This window comes from Microchirus variegatus (genome assembly GCF_963457635.1).
Source record: "Microchirus variegatus genome assembly, chromosome: 1".
Classification (NCBI taxonomy): Eukaryota; Metazoa; Chordata; class Actinopteri; order Pleuronectiformes; family Soleidae; genus Microchirus; species Microchirus variegatus.
In genome coordinates this window covers 46351593-46367603 of record NC_139802.1, presented here as the reverse complement: position 1 = coordinate 46367603, position 16011 = coordinate 46351593, and the positions used below count along the sequence as shown (strand labels likewise).

The following is a 16011-nucleotide window of genomic DNA, read 5'->3' as shown; positions in this document are numbered from 1 at the left end:
CTCCAGTTTTGTGTTCATGTTTACAACTTTGGTTAATAAATATTATGTTCTTATTTGGCTAAAATCGTTATCCTGTGTTTTATTAAGTACAAAATCATTCAATGATCAGGCAGTCTCGGCAATACAGATATCGGATTTACATAGTTGTCAGATGTGATTATTTAACTTTATATTTTATTTATAAACCATTTTTATGACCTTGTTCCCGGTGCCTCTGTTGATTTACATTATTATTAAAGTATTTGTTTTTATTTTTATTTAATGCTGTGTTTTTTTACATATAAAAATCAAATCTTTGTATTACAGGAGTGTATTTTGAATCCCCCCCAAAGATTGTGCACATTTTTAGATTTTCAGACATTAATATCTCAATATTTTATTTAGAAACAGTTTGGTTTTATGTATTCATTCTCTGTGTCGCCAGTAGGGGTAGTTGCTAATTTTGCCAAATATTCATTGAAATATTTTTCTGTAAGTTTGTAAATCTGGTGTCTGCTTTTACAAGTGTATTTGTATTCGTGACGGAGTAGAATAAGTAGAAAACCTTTAGTATAGTCGGTGTGCAGATGATCAATAATCATTATTATTGGCGGTAACAGGGGGCCCCAAAATCACATTTTGCTTAGGGCCCCATGGAGGCTTGGGCCGGCCCTGACTAAACGGTTGTGACTCTTCTGTAGAAATAACAGTGGATTGGCTTTAAGTGTCAGCAAATGTGTATATTTTCAAAAGTTAACCAAAAAACGAGTTAAAACACACAGCGAGTCGTCGACTAAACAATATACAGTTACTTCAACAAGTGTTTGTTTGTTTTTGAGTGTTAAATGTTGACACTTCATGCTGCAGTGAACTTTTCCTGCAGTTTATTTAAGTGTTCTTAAAGTTCAGGTGCTTCAGTAGAGTCAGACAAATGCGCGTGCATCAAGCTTTCCACGGAACAGGATATGACGTCATGTTTGTAGCGCACCCGGAACTCTACGTAATAGCCTTGTTTATACTCGCGCGTGACGCAGTGGTGCCGTGTCGCATTGTACGGAGGCGTTTGTGCGTGTTACAGTAACCTTTTGGAGCTCACGCGCCCGGCGCCGCACAGGATATGACGTCATTTTTGTCGCGCCTAGCTTAAATAAAACCTAGCTTAACCTATAAACCTAGCTTAACCTATAAAGCTAGCTTAAAGCTACTTTAAAGCTAGCTGCACTCGCGTCTCGCGCAGGGAAAGATTTTGACGCGTTGGGGGCGGAGCCACTGGACTTTGATTGACAGCTCCCACGGAGCCCGGGGCTGCCAGGTTGGGGAGTTTCACGTACAGGATACCGGCAAAAGGAGAGACGGTGGCCGCATGGACAGGAGTCAACGCACGGTAATGTTGTCCATTTATGGAACATGTTTAATATTCACTAGTCATACATTCATTCATACATTTTAACTTTTAACATTTAACATTTTCAGTAAAACCAGCAACAGACTGAATATTTATAAGTTCAGAGTCAACACAAGGAAAACTGGGACCAATAACAACGCACAGCAGCGCCCTCTGGTGGAGGTTTGAATGTACATACATTTGTGTTTAAGTGCAGCTTTTTTTTGTTCTCGTTATAGAACATTTTTAACGAACTTTTTAAAAAAATATATATTTCTGGAACTAATTTTCTTGGAAAAACAACAACCATGTTTACAGACGCAGATGTTGTTGTGTTTTTAACGTTAACAATGACCAATGAATCTTATTTTAAACAATGAAGTCACTGTTCAGGTGAAACTTTGTTTATCTCGTAAAATAATAAATACATCTGAATATATACATGATTCTATTATTGCGTTATTTATACATGACTTTATTATTGTTTTTTTGATATTGCAGTTTAACTTCTAGTGTAAATTATTATTATTATTTCATAAATAACATGAATTTGTGTGCCTGTATACGGACTATACAGAACACTGTTCATATTCTTTTTATTGTAAGAAAAACACTTGATTTTAAATAAAATCTAACCATAAATTATTTGTAATCTTGAGAATTTGTATCACAATAATTCTAATAAATAATGAATGTACTTTTTTGTGTTAAATATGTGTGTGTTTACGTGTGATTTTTTTTTTCTGACCTTTGTCTGAATCCACATTATTTATTTTGTGAGTGGTGAACGATGACTCGTCGTCCTGTGACCTTCAGCACTGACAGTAAACATCATTATCTCTGCACAGGGACTCGATGTCCCCCCCCCCCCCCTCAGTGACCATGTTGGTACACTCCTGGACTCTTCAGAGTTTCCTCATGTGGGACATTCTGGACACTTTTGTGCTGAGTCATCTGTGGATTATATCAACGACGACATCATCACTTTGAACCAGAAGAAGAAGAAGAAGCAACAAGTTCAACATGGTAACAAACAACTCTGCAACATTATTATTTTTGTTATTATAATTGTTATGATTTGATTCAGTTGAATTAATTTTACTGATCTGTTTTTTATTCACAGCTGAGTTTCACTGCAGTTTTTTCCTCTTTGTTTTTGTTGCTCGTTTCTGTTTCTGCAGTTTGGTGAGTGATGATGTTTTTACTTTAGATTAGATTATATTAGATTAGACTAGACACTTTTTAATATTTTTTCCCCCTTCTGGATTATTGTGTACTTTTTATCTCATTTTATTAAAACTAAACTGAAACTTAATTACGGGAAGTGAAGTCAAGTCCTTTTATTTATTCCCATAATTCCTTGAACATTTTTAACAACATGTTATAGACAAACGTGAAATCAAACAAAAATAGACTGTGGAAAAAGTCACTGCAATCAGCACAAGAGTTAAAAAGAAATGGATAATATTAATATTGTCGTAACAATGAAAACTATAAAAATACATATCCAGTCCTGTACACAGAATTATAATACTTAAAACAAATAATAATAAATATATACATTTCAAAGTTATTTTCTATAAATTAAAACTGGTTGCCGGAAAAAGAAACTTTTCAAATAGTTTGAAATCATTTGAGATAAATTATTGTTCTTTTTGATTTGATTGTATTACATCCAGTTTTTAATTGTGTTGTTGTTGTTGTTGTTTACTCTCAGTTGTCAGCGTTCAGTCGACTGCAGATGGGGTTCATACGGAGAGTGGTCAGAGTGTGACGGCTGCACCAGCACAAAGGTCACACACACGCACACACACACACACACACACACACACACACACACACACACAAACACACAGCTCATCTTTAATCCTAATTTAATTTAATTTAATTTAATTTAATATTTAATGGTCTGTCCTCAGGTGAGGACTCGTCCCGTGGACGTCTTCGCTCACTTCGGCGGACATCCGTGTTCAGGCGAAGCCACGCAAACACAAACATGTGTTCCGCTGAAGAAGTGTCCCCTGGAAACAGGCTGTGGAGAAAGGTTCCGCTGCACCTCTGGTTTGTTCCGCAACTCACTGGATTTAAATGATTTAATCTTTACTTTTACACATTTTATTTTCTTAAAAAAAAAAAAAAAAAAAAAAGTAACTGTATTAAGCATTTACACAGTCCTGAATAAACTGTAATTAACTATTTATTAACCATTAATTGTGTTTATTAATGCTAATGTGTTTCCCACTTTACAATAAGAGTCACAAAGAACTTTAACAAAGGCTAATAAATGCTTAATCATAGCTATATTCTTATATTTATGAAGTCATATTTATGGGACTGATGTTTTACACTTAAGAATCATGAGGAGTATTAATAAAGGTAAAGTATGCTTCAGTAATACTTAATTATAACGTAGTTATGATTATTTACATACATTTTCACACACATCCGCTCAGGTCAGTGTCTCAGTGCGTCTCTGGTGTGTAACGGAGACCACGACTGTGACGACGGTCTGGACGAGAGAGACTGTCGCCACGGCAACGACCACCACAGCACATGTGACCTGGACAAGACTCCGCCCAACTTTGACCTCACGGGCAGAGGGTGAGTGACCTTTACTGCACTCCCTCACTTGTTATTTATGTTCCCTCATTTATTCTTTATGCTCCCTGATTTGTTCTTTAGCCTCCCTGATTTATTCTTGGTGCTCCCTGATTTATTTTTTGCGCTCCCTGATTTGTATTTGTCGCTCCCTGATTTATTTTTTCTGCACCCTCACTTATTCTTTGCACTCCAAGATTTATTCTTTGCGCTCCCACATTTATTTGTTGCGCTCCCTCATTTATTTGTTGCGCTCCCTCATTTATTCTTTGCGCTCCCATATTTATTTGTTGCGCTCCCTCATTTATTTGTTGCACTCCCTCATTTATTCATTGCGCTCCCTCATTTATTCGTTGCACTCCCTCATTTATTCTTTGTGCTCCCTCACTTGTTCTTCACGCTCCCTCATTTATTATTTGCGCTCCCTGATTTATTCTTTGCGCTCCCTCATTAATTCTTTGCACTCCCTGATTTATTCTTTTCGCTCCCTCATTTATTATTTGCGCTCCCTGATTTATTCTTTGCGCTCCCTCATTTATTCTTTGTGATCCCTGATTTATTCTTTGCACTCCTTGATTACTTATTTGCACTCCCTCATTTATTCTATGCACTCCCTGATTTGTTCTTGGCCCTCCCTGATTTATTTTTTCCGCTCCCTCATTTATTCATTGTGCTCCCTCACTTATTCTTTGCACTACCTGATTTGTTCTTTAGGCTCCCTGATTTATTTTTTCCGCTCCCTGATTTATTTTTTCCGCTCCCCCACTTGTTCCTTGCGCTCCCTCATTTATTCTTGGTGCTCCCTGATTTGAACTCGTTCCCCGTCGTACAAAAGATCAAAAAGTAATAATATAATCTGACAAACATTAGTCTTCCAGTCCATTTAGCTGTCGCGTTAAAACTCAGTAGCCAATCAGGAGGCAGCTTCCTGAGGCCCGCCCACAACAAAAAAAAAACACAGCACAAAGACCAGGTGTATTTTCAAACAGTAAAATACAATATTCCTGAACGATTAAATCCATATTTTATTTGCTTATTGTTTGAAAACAATCCAATTCCATATTTGCGCAGCTACGACGTGTTGACGGGGAAACTGAGAGCAGCTGTGATCAACACTCGCAGCTTTGGAGGTCAGTGCAGGAAAGTGTTCAGCGGTGACCACAAGCTGTGGTTCAGGCTGCCGCACAACGTCCTCAACTACAACTTTGAGGTGAGGAAACCTCACAGATTATTCCTTTAAAATCAATCCTTTAAAACAGGGGTTCTCAAAGTTGTGATACCTGAGGGCCAATTTAGGAACCCAACATTGGACTGAGGGCCGCCAAAGGGAAAAAACTGATGCCGTCCAAGATTTGACAAAACCGACATACTATATACGACGTTGTCCAAAATGTGACAATTTTTGTTGAAAAACAAATTTTGGTCCAAAATTTGACAAAAACGTTATACTATACTATGTCTCCCCAAATTAGAAGAAAAAATTCCCAAAAAAATTTGAGAAAAATTACATATGCCGTCCCAAATTTGGTCCAAAATTTGACAAAAACATTCTACAATACTATGTCTTTCAAAATTTTACAATTTTTTTCGGAAAAAGTTTTTGATCCAAAAATTTGACAAAAATGGCATATGCTGTCCCAAATTTGTCACTTTAAAAAAAAAAAAAAATGTGGTCCAAAATTTGACAAAAACGTCATACTATACTGTGTCACTATGTCATCCAAAATTTGATGACATAGTAAACACAGTTGTACAGTTTACACTTATTGGTCTGTATCCAGTTATGTCCAATAAACATTTAACAAGCTTAGTAGCTCCTGGATTAAAACTATCAACTGTAATTCATTGTGGGCCGCCAGAAATGTTTCTGCGGGCCGCCATTGGCCCCCGGGCCGCACTTTGAGAATCAATGCTTTGAAAGGTTTAGTTTGTCTAATAAATAAGTTTAGAAATAAATGAGTGTTTTTAACGTTGTATCGAGTGGAAATCATAATTCATGAATAAAAACCTGTGAATGAGAATTCATGAATAAGTGAAGGTTTATTCACCGAAGTTTGTTTACGCAGGTGACCGTCAACAACGAAGAGAGCGACGAGTCGTACGAAAGTTCGTGGTCGTACGTTCAGCACATTCAGTCCAACGCGTTGTTCGGTCACGACCGCCGCACTTTCCACAAAGAAGTCACCGATGAGCAGGTAATGAAAATCACTTCATTCTGACTCTGAGCGTCACTTTAACGCCATCAACGCCGCGGATTTAAGATTCTCTCTCACGGTGCAGGCGTACAGATTGTTAATCCTGAAGAACAAAGTGGAGCTGGCTCAGTTTCAGAACTCCGCCCCTCAGTATCTCACTCTGTCGGAGGGATTGTGGAAGGCCTTGACCTCGCTGCCCGTCACCTACGACTACTCCGTTTACCGACAGCTGCTGCACAAGTACGGCACTCACTATCTGTGGCAGGGCTCGCTCGGAGGAGAATACCAGGCTCTGCTGGAGTTAAACCGTCAGGCGTTCACCTCCAGCAGTAAGAAGCAACAGTCGTGTCACCTTAAAATCGCTTTGATAGATAGATAAATAAATAAGTGAATGAAACAGCATGAATTCTGAGATTAAAGTCAGAATCTGAGAATTCTGACTTTAAGATGAGATTTCTGACTATTTTCCCATCAGAATTCTGACTTTAATCTGAGAATTCAGACTTTTTTCTCATCAGAATTCTGACTTTAATCTGAGAATTCTGACTTTAATCTGAGAATTCTGACTTTTTTCTCATCAGAATGACTTTAATCTGAGAATTCTGACTTTAATCTGAGAATTCAGACTTTTTTTCTCATCAGAATTCAGACTTTAATCTGAGAATTCAGACTTTTTTTCTCATCAGAATTTTGTCTTTAATCTTAGAATTCTGACTTTAATCTGAGAATCTGAATTTTTTCTCATCAGAATTCTGACTTTAATCTGAGAATTCTGACTTTTTTCTCCTCAGAATTCTGACTTTAATCTGAGAATCTGAATTTTTTCTCATCAGAATTCTGACTTTAATCTGAGAATTCTGACTTTAATCTGAGAATTCTGACTTTTTTCTCCTCAGAATTCTGACTTTAATCTGAGAATCTGAATTTTTTCTCATCAGAATTCTGAATTTAATCTGAGAATTCAGACTTTTTTTCTCATCAGAATTCAGACTTTAATCTGAGAATTCAGACTTTTTTTTTCTCATCAGAATTTTGTCTTTAATCTTAGAATTCTGACTTTAATCTGAGAATCTGAATTTGTTCTCATCAGAATTCTGACATTAATCTGAGAATTCTGAGTTTTTTCTCAGAATTTTGACTATTATCTCAGGACGTCTGACTTTAATCTGAGAATGGTGACTTTAATCTGTGAATCTGAATTTTTTTCTCACCAGTATTCGGACTTTAATCTGAGAATTCAGGCTTTTTTTCTCCTCAGAATTTTGACTTTAATCTGAGAATTTTGACTTTAATCTGAGAAAGCTGACTTGAATCCGCAATGTTTTGAATTGATATTGTTTTATTTTGTTGTTGTTGTTTTTTACATGTGGTCCTAATGGTCCGTAGATTGAACACACAAATCTGGTTAAATCTGGTTAAATCTGGTTAAATCTCTTGCTGCTGCTCCTCTGCTGTGAAGGTACGACAGATATCGAGTACCAGAGGTGTTGGAGGAAGGTGAAGCGTCGTCTCTTCAGGAGGAAAGTGACCATCACCTGCGAGAAACTCGTCAAATCGTTAGCGTCACGTGACGGTGAGAGAAACGTTCACATCTGACACTTTAACACATTACAGATTACAGGAATTACAGGAAGTCCGCGCCCCCGGGCCCAGATTAAACGAATGTCTGTGCAGGACGCGCCGTGAACGAGATGCCCATCAAGGTGAACGTGCACGGAGGAGATCCGGCCTTCGTCGCTCCTCTGAGCGTCCTGGACCTGGAGAAGCCAGAAGCCAACGGAGAGACGTACGACAACTGGGCGTCGTCTGTCAGAGACTTCCCTGAAGTCACAGAACACAAGGTTTGACCACAGGTTGTTTCTGAGTGTTGAACGTCACTCTGACTGTAATCGTGAGTGTGTTGTGCGTCTGTTGCCGCAGCAGAGTGTTGAACGTCACTCTGACAGTAATCTTGAGTGTGTTGTGCGTCTGTTGCTGCAGCAGAGTGTTGAACGTCACTCTGACAGTAATCGTGAGTGTGTTGTGCGTCTGTTGCCGCAGCAGAGTGTTGAACGTCACTCTGACGGTAATCGTGAGTGTGTTGTGCGTCTGTTGCTGCAGCAGAGTGTTGAACGTCACTCTGACCGTAATCGTGAGTGTGTTGTGCGTCTGTTGCCGCAGCAGAGTGTTGAACGTCACTCTGACAGTAATCCTGAGTGTGTTGTGCGTCTGTTGCCGCAGCAGAGTGTTGAACGTCACTCTGACCGTAATCGTGAGTGTGTTGTGCGTCTGTTGCTGCAGCAGAGTGTTGAACGTCACTCTGACAGTAATCGTGAGTGTGTTGTGTGTCTGTTGCTGCAGCAGAGTGTTGAACGTCACTCTGACAGAGTGTTGAACGTCACTCTGACCGTAATTGTGAGTGTGTTGTGTGTCTGTTGCTGCAGCAGAGTGTTGAACGTCACTCTGACAGTAATCCTGAGTGTGTTGTGTGTCTGTTGCTGCAGCAGAGTGTTGAACGTCACTCTGACAGAGTGTTGAACGTCACTCTGACCGTAATTGTGAGTGTGTTGTGTGTCTGTTGCTGCAGCAGAGTGTTGAACGTCACTCTGACAGTAATCCTGAGTGTGTTGTGTGTCTGTTGCTGCAGCAGAGTGTTGAACGTCACTCTGACAGTAATCCTGAGTGTGTTGTGTGTCTGTTGCTGCAGCAGAGTGTTGAACGTCACTCTGACAGAGTGTTGAACGTCACTCTGACCGTAATTGTGAGTGTGTTGTGTGTCTGTTGCTGCAGCAGAGTGTTGAACGTCACTCTGACAGTAATCGTGAGTGTGTTGTGTGTCTGTTGCTGCAGCAGAGTGTTGAACGTCACTCTGACAGTAATCCTGAGTGTGTTGTGTGTCTGTTGCTGCAGCAGAGTGTTGAACGTCACTCTGACAGTAATCGTGAGTGTGTTGTGAGTCTGTCGCTGCAGCAGAGTGTTAAACGTCACTCAGACAGAGTGTTGAACGTCACTCTGACCGTAATCGTGAGTGTGTTGTGCGTCTGTTGCTGCAGCAGAGTGTTGAACGTCACTCTGACAGTAATCCTGAGTGTGTTGTGCGTCTGTTGCTGCAGCAGAGTGTTGAACGTCACTCTGACTGTAATCGTGAGTGTGTTGTGCGTCTGTTGCTGCAGCAGAGTGTTAAACGTCACTCAGACAGAGTGTTGAACGTCACTCTGACCGTAATCGTGAGTGTGTTGTGCGTCTGTTGCTGCAGCAGAGTGTTGAACGTCACTCTGACCGTAATCGTGAGTGTGTTGTGCGTCTGTTGCTGCAGCAGAGTGTTGAACGTCACTCTGACCGTAATCGTGAGTGTGTTGTGCGTCTGTTGCCGCAGCAGAGTGTTGAACGTCACTCTGACAGTAATCCTGAGTGTGTTGTGTGTCTGTTGCTGCAGCAGAGTGTTGAACGTCACTCTGACAGTAATCCTGAGTGTGTTGTGTGTCTGTTGCTGCAGCAGAGTGTTGAACGTCACTCTGACAGAGTGTTGAACGTCACTCTGACCGTAATTGTGAGTGTGTTGTGTGTCTGTTGCTGCAGCAGAGTGTTGAACGTCACTCTGACAGTAATCGTGAGTGTGTTGTGTGTCTGTTGCTGCAGCAGAGTGTTGAACGTCACTCTGACAGTAATCCTGAGTGTGTTGTGTGTCTGTTGCTGCAGCAGAGTGTTGAACGTCACTCTGACAGTAATCGTGAGTGTGTTGTGAGTCTGTCGCTGCAGCAGAGTGTTAAACGTCACTCAGACAGAGTGTTGAACGTCACTCTGACCGTAATCGTGAGTGTGTTGTGCGTCTGTTGCTGCAGCAGAGTGTTGAACGTCACTCTGACAGTAATCCTGAGTGTGTTGTGCGTCTGTTGCTGCAGCAGAGTGTTGAACGTCACTCTGACTGTAATCGTGAGTGTGTTGTGCGTCTGTTGCTGCAGCAGAGTGTTAAACGTCACTCAGACAGAGTGTTGAACGTCACTCTGACCGTAATTGTGAGTGTGTTGTGCGTCTGTTGCTGCAGCAGAGTGTTGAACGTCACTCTGACCGTAATCGTGAGTGTGTTGTGCGTCTGTTGCCGCAGCAGAGTGTTGAACGTCACTCTGACCGTAATCGTGCGTGTGGTGTGCGTCTGTTGCCGCAGCAGAGTGTTGAACGTCACTCTGACCGTAATTGTGAGTGTGTTGTGCGTCTGTTGCTGCAGCAGAGTGTTGAACTTCACTCTGACAGTAATCGTGAGTGTGGTGTGCGTCTGTTGCCGCAGCAGAGTGTTGAACGTCACTCTGACCGTAATTGTGAGTGTGTTGTGCGTCTGTTGCTGCAGCAGAGTGTTGAACGTCACTCTGACAGTAATCGTGAGTGTGTTGTGCGTCTGTTGCCGCAGCTGCGTCCTCTGTACGAGCTGGTGAAGGAGGTGCAGTGTGCCGGCTTAAAGAAGCTCCTCCTGAAAAGAGCCACAGAGGAATATCTGTCGGAGGAGAACCCCTGCCACTGTCCGCCCTGTCTCAACAACGGACGAGCGCTGCTCGCGGGAACGCTGTGTCGCTGCGTCTGCCGGCCGGGAACGACGGGACGAGCCTGCGAGAGAGGAAGTGTCACCGGAGAGCAACCGGGTACGGGAAGCTCATGTGGAATATGTGCTCACTGTGCTGTGAGCGCCCCCTAAGTAACCCCTAAGTCTACGATATCTTAAGACCACGTTTCACGTCTTTATCTCACTGTTAGACTGACTTTTGTACACCACTGTGTGATTTTAGCTCACAGGGACACAGGAGCTGCTGGTCTACTGCTGCCTCGTGTGGTCACTTTGTGTCACTGATTTAAATCATAACGAAGAATTTCAAAAGCCGAATTGACAAAATAAGACATTGCAAGTTAGTGATGGAGGCAGCAGTGGATCAACAACTCCTGTGAACTCCTGTGTCTCTGTGATGGTAAAAATCACAGATTTTCTCAATGGGCTTTGGTGTGGGAGAGTGAGTGAGTTTACAAACTTCAGTTTCAAGGAAAAAAAACATTTTAAAATACTTAAATTAACCTCAGCTTAAGTCTATGATATCTTAAGAACACGTTCACGTCTTTATCTTCACTGTTACACAGACTTTTCCTTGTGTAAACTGAAGTTTGTAAACCACTCACTCTCCCACACCAAAGTCCATAGAGAAAACCAGTGATTTTAGCTCGCGGGGACACAGGAGTTCACAGGAGTTGTTGATCCACTGCTGCCTCCATCACTGAGTTCTCAAGTCTGATTTTGTCAATTCGGCTTTTAAAATAAGTCCTTCAGATTGATCTCAGTGACACAAAGTGACCACACGAGGCAGCAGAGGACCAGCAGCTCCTGTGTCACCGTGAGCAAAAATCACTGGTTTCCTCATAATGCTTCCTTGTCTCTCAGGTGTGATCCACAGCAGCTGGAGCTGCTGGTCCTCCTGGGGCTCCTCCTGCTCTGCAGGTCAAAGGTCGAGGACTCGCAGATGCAACAACCCGGCCCCCAGCAGAGGAGGACACCACTGCACCGGACTGCAACAGGAGCACAAGCCCTGTGACGAGCCGGAGATCCAGTATTTACAGTGAGGAGAGAGACGATTGGCTCACGTTGTAATGATGACGTTATATATTATAATATATCATATATGTGTTTGTGTGCAGGACGATGGAGCCTCAGTGCTTCGGTCTCTCTGTGACTCCACCGAAAACCTGTGCTTCTCCACCGAACCTCAGGAACGGCTTCATCCTGGTGAGTCTGACAAAACCACTTAATCTGGATGGAATATATACTGGAAATAATCCAGTAATCAGTAATCTAGTCTGATCTATATCTAAATCTGCTTTGATCAGGATCAGTCATTTAGAAATTAATCTCGCAGATAAACATATAATTTGTTGTCTTGACAAAAACGACGAATTTCATACAGAACTCTGAGCTTTTATTCTGAAAAATATGAATTGATTTAAATAGATTCTTTTGCTAGAATTGAATTTGAAAAATAAAAATAAATATGTGAAATAGTTCTTATCATATGTTAGATTATATTAGATTATATTAGGAGATGCACAATAGCTTTTAACAGAATGAAAAGTAGAAAATATGTTTTTTTATTTTAACGTTTCACACACATTATTGTCTTTGTCTCTGACTGAAGACGTCTTTCAGGAAACGAGCAGCATGTTGGGGAATAATCGGATGGTTTTTGTTAGAAGGTAGAATTCACACAATCTAACAATGTCCTGGTTATTTTTGTTCAGAATCCTCAGGATTATTACCTGGTCGGGAGCACGGTGGAATATTCCTGCTCAGACGGACATCACCTGAGCGGGGACTCTGTGGCTCAGTGCAGTGAAGAGCAGCGGTGGGCGACCGCGGGAACTGCGGTCTGTAAAAGTACGTCTTCACTTTATCATTCACTCTAAAACATGGGTGTCAAACTCTGGTGTAATTTCATTTGGCCCTTGAGGCAATATCAAATTAACATTAGAGCTGGCCCGCCGGTATTATACAGCGGCACCGCTGCTGTAACACCGCATTCACCGCTAATACTACAAATCCCATAATGCTCTGCTGTTGTTTTGTATTCATTGTTATTTTATTTTCAAATTTATTAGCTTGTGGAAAAAGTTAATGTTGATATTTACCTCAGAAGGCTGCAAATAGAAAAGAGGCATTCAATTTTTTATTTAAATTTTATTTAATATGCCATTGATGTTTTTTCGTTAGTTTTTTGAAAGTTGATTTTGCACTATTAAGTTATATAAGCGTTGCTTGTTGCATATTCAGTGTTAAAGCAAATAAGTGTAGCAAACTGAGCAATAATTAACGTTTTATTCATGCACTTTCTCTTGCTACTTCAAGGCTTGAATGTTTGATTCATTCATTATTGTTATTTTATTTTCAAATGTATTATTAGCCTGTGGAAAAAGTTTATTTTAATATTTACCTCAGAAGGCTGCAAATAGAAAAGAGGCATTAAACTTTTATCCATCCATTATCTACCGCTTATCCTGTATTTAGGGTGCATTCAATTTTTATTTAAATTTTATTTGATATGCCATTGATATTTTTTAATTATTATTATTATTATTTGAAACTCGATTTTGCATGTCACTATAAAGTTATATAAGCCTTGCTTGTTCAATATTCAATGCAAAACTTGTTTGGGTCCCTATTAAAAGGTTAATTTGTTCAACCTTGGCCCGCGGCTTTGTTCAGTTTTAAATTTTGGCCCACTCTGTATTTGAGTTTGACACCCCTGCTCTAAAACAAAGATTTAATCTGATGATGTATACTGTATGTTGTTTGATCTTTTATCGTTGTTCTTTAATGTCATTTAAAATGTGAAACTTCAAAAACATCTGTTCACTAGGACTTTCTCTCTCTGTTCTGTGAACATATCAAAAGTTAAAGTTAAAAGTTACTAACATGAATAATGTGAGGAAAAAATCTGAGATTAAAAAACAGAATTTTCAAAAATTTTCATGGTCAAAGGTCAAAGGTCACGATCACTGTAAAAGCTATATGAAAGTTCAAGGTCTAATAAAAGTTCACTTGGACTTTAATGTTCACTGCTACTTAAAAAAAAATGCAGTTTTTGGATTATAATTCCTAATTTGGCTAAAGAACATTCATTCAAACATTCAATCTCTGGGATTGAGGCGATCGAGTGAAGGTAAAAGAATAATCTGTTACTTTTTGGGGAATTTGACACAAATGGTTCGATTTTGCCAGATTTTTTATTTTATTTTATGTTTTGTGAACGAGACACTTGAGAATTATCATGAAGGTTTTCTACCATATTTGACACTAATGTTCACTTGGACTCAGTTCAGTCAAAACACATTTTTAATCTTTCTATTTTGGTTCATCAAAAGAACGTCATCACAGAATTCATCCAAACATGGATTAGATTTCTGTTTTCTGTGTCAAATCACACTGAAAAAGGCCGCGCAATCATTTAATCCCATTTAAATTTGATGGAAAAATAACTGTAAATAGCCTTGAAAACAGTCAAAGTCACAAAAGATAAATAAGTAAATAAAACAAAGGTTGTTTTTTGAGGATTTTGTCACCTGTGGAGCGTTCACACAGATCCACAGATTAAGGTCAGTAATCCTCGCCTCACGTCTTCTCGCCTCAGGCTCCACCTGTGACTTCCCTCAACTCGACAGTGATGTCATAGCCACGCCCACCAGTTTGACCTATCAGATCGGAGCGAGGCTGTCGCTGTCCTGTCCCCCGGGCTCAGAGCTGGAGGGTCAGGGGTCAGAGGTCATGTGCAGTCCCAGTCTGCAGTGGTCTCCGTCTCCGGCCGCCGTTCGCTGCAGACCAGGCACGTTCGTCCTGATTCTGTTCGCTGCACTTTTAACTTTGATCGTCTTCTTCTTTTGTAACATTGTAACAATTCTGATTTCTTCTGTTCTCACAGCTCCTCCTCCTGCTCCTCCTGCTCCTCCTTCACTCCTCAAGTGTAAACCGTGGGAGATCATGGGAAAAACACAGTGTGTGTGTAAATCGCCCTCTCAGTGCTCGTGAGGATGATATTATGTTTCTTAAGAAGTTTAATAATTTTTTTTTTTCCACAAAAGAGCGGTTTTTCCAAAAGTTTTTTTTTAAGTTTATTTTTTTTCAAAAAAGTTTTGGATTTTTTTTCAAAAAAGTTTTGGATTTTTTTTCAAAAAAGTTTTGGATTTTTTTTCAAAAAAGTTTTGGATTTTTTTTCAAAAAAATAGTTTTGGAATTTTTTTCAAAAAAAAAGTTTTGGAATTTTTTTCAAAAAAAAGTTTTGGAATTTTTTTCAAAAAAAAGTTTTGGATTTTTTTAAAAAACTTTTTTTTTTCAAAAGAAGTAAAAAAAAAATCAAAATTTCAAAAAGTTTTTTTTTCCCCCGTTTTTCTTTTTCTTTTTTTTTCAACTTTTTCCTTTTTTCCTTCCAAACAGAAAAAAATTCTCCAAGTTTATTTCTTAAAAAATGTTTTCAAATATTTTTGGTCAGAAAAACTTGGGGAAAAAAAAAAACCTTTTGAAAAAAACACTTGGAAAAATGCAAAAAAAAAAAAAAAAAGACCTGAGACTTAGTTGTTATTCTTTAAATCTCTTTTCAGGACTTCTCTGCAGTTGTGTGCCACTCTGGCCTCGAGCCACCGTCTGCTGGGGGTGTGTCAGCTCGGAGCGCTGCAGTGTCGGGGGCGGGGCTTCGCGTTGGCCAATGACAGTGACTGTAAATGGCCGGACGAGACATTTGTGTCCTGTGAGGACTGCAAACCAGGGACAGTCTGTCAGAGTGAGTCTGCCCTCATTACAACTTCTGTGTGTGTTTGTGTGAAGGCGTCATTACATGTAATGGGTTTTTTTTGTGTGTGTTTTTCTTCAAATTCTAGAGTCGGAAAGTAAATGTGTTTGCCAGAATGCGTCAGATTGCCCGACAGACTCCGCCCCTCTGTGTGTGACCTCTGGTGATGGCAGCGTCACCATGACGATGACTGAATGTGAGGTGGGGGCCAGCAGATGTGCGGGGGAGCAGGTGAATGTGATCAGCATCGACGCTTGTCCAGAATAACGACATGTGTGTTCTTTTACTGTCACCATAGTTTAAAAGCAGAAACAAAGAGAAGCTTTCAGTTTGTAGAGGAAAAAAATGAAAATGTAACTGAAATGTAAATAGTAGATAAAATGTTTTTTTTTTGTTTTACTTTAGTGATGTAAATATGTCTTTGTTTATTAAAGGAAAATTAAAAAATGTTCTGTTCTGTCAAAATATCAAATATTTAAAAGTGTTACTTTGCTACTTGGTCCATCAGATTTGTGAATGAGGAAGTTAATAAAATCAATAAAGTGATGTGGACAAAAAAAAGTAAAAG

At 39.8% G+C, this 16011-nt stretch overlaps 1 protein-coding gene across 1 annotated transcript; it reads left to right on the top strand.

Annotated features, from left to right (window-relative positions):
* Positions 1–2245: 2245 nt before the first annotated feature.
* LOC310944543 (complement component C7-like) lies at positions 2246–15811 on the top strand (the record flags this gene model as incomplete). The annotated part of the gene is made up of 18 exons (XM_083910343.1): positions 2246–2251; positions 2487–2548; positions 3081–3156; positions 3283–3424; positions 3817–3964; positions 5033–5171; positions 6028–6156; positions 6242–6485; positions 7616–7729; positions 7831–7997; positions 10541–10769; positions 11555–11729; positions 11809–11896; positions 12406–12541; positions 14292–14483; positions 14580–14682; positions 15256–15434; positions 15532–15811. The coding sequence occupies 18 exons, from the start codon at positions 2246–2248 to the stop codon at positions 15708–15710; spliced, it is 2508 nt and encodes an 835-aa protein (XP_083766469.1). The 3' UTR covers positions 15711–15811.
* Positions 15812–16011: the final 200 nt, after the last annotated feature.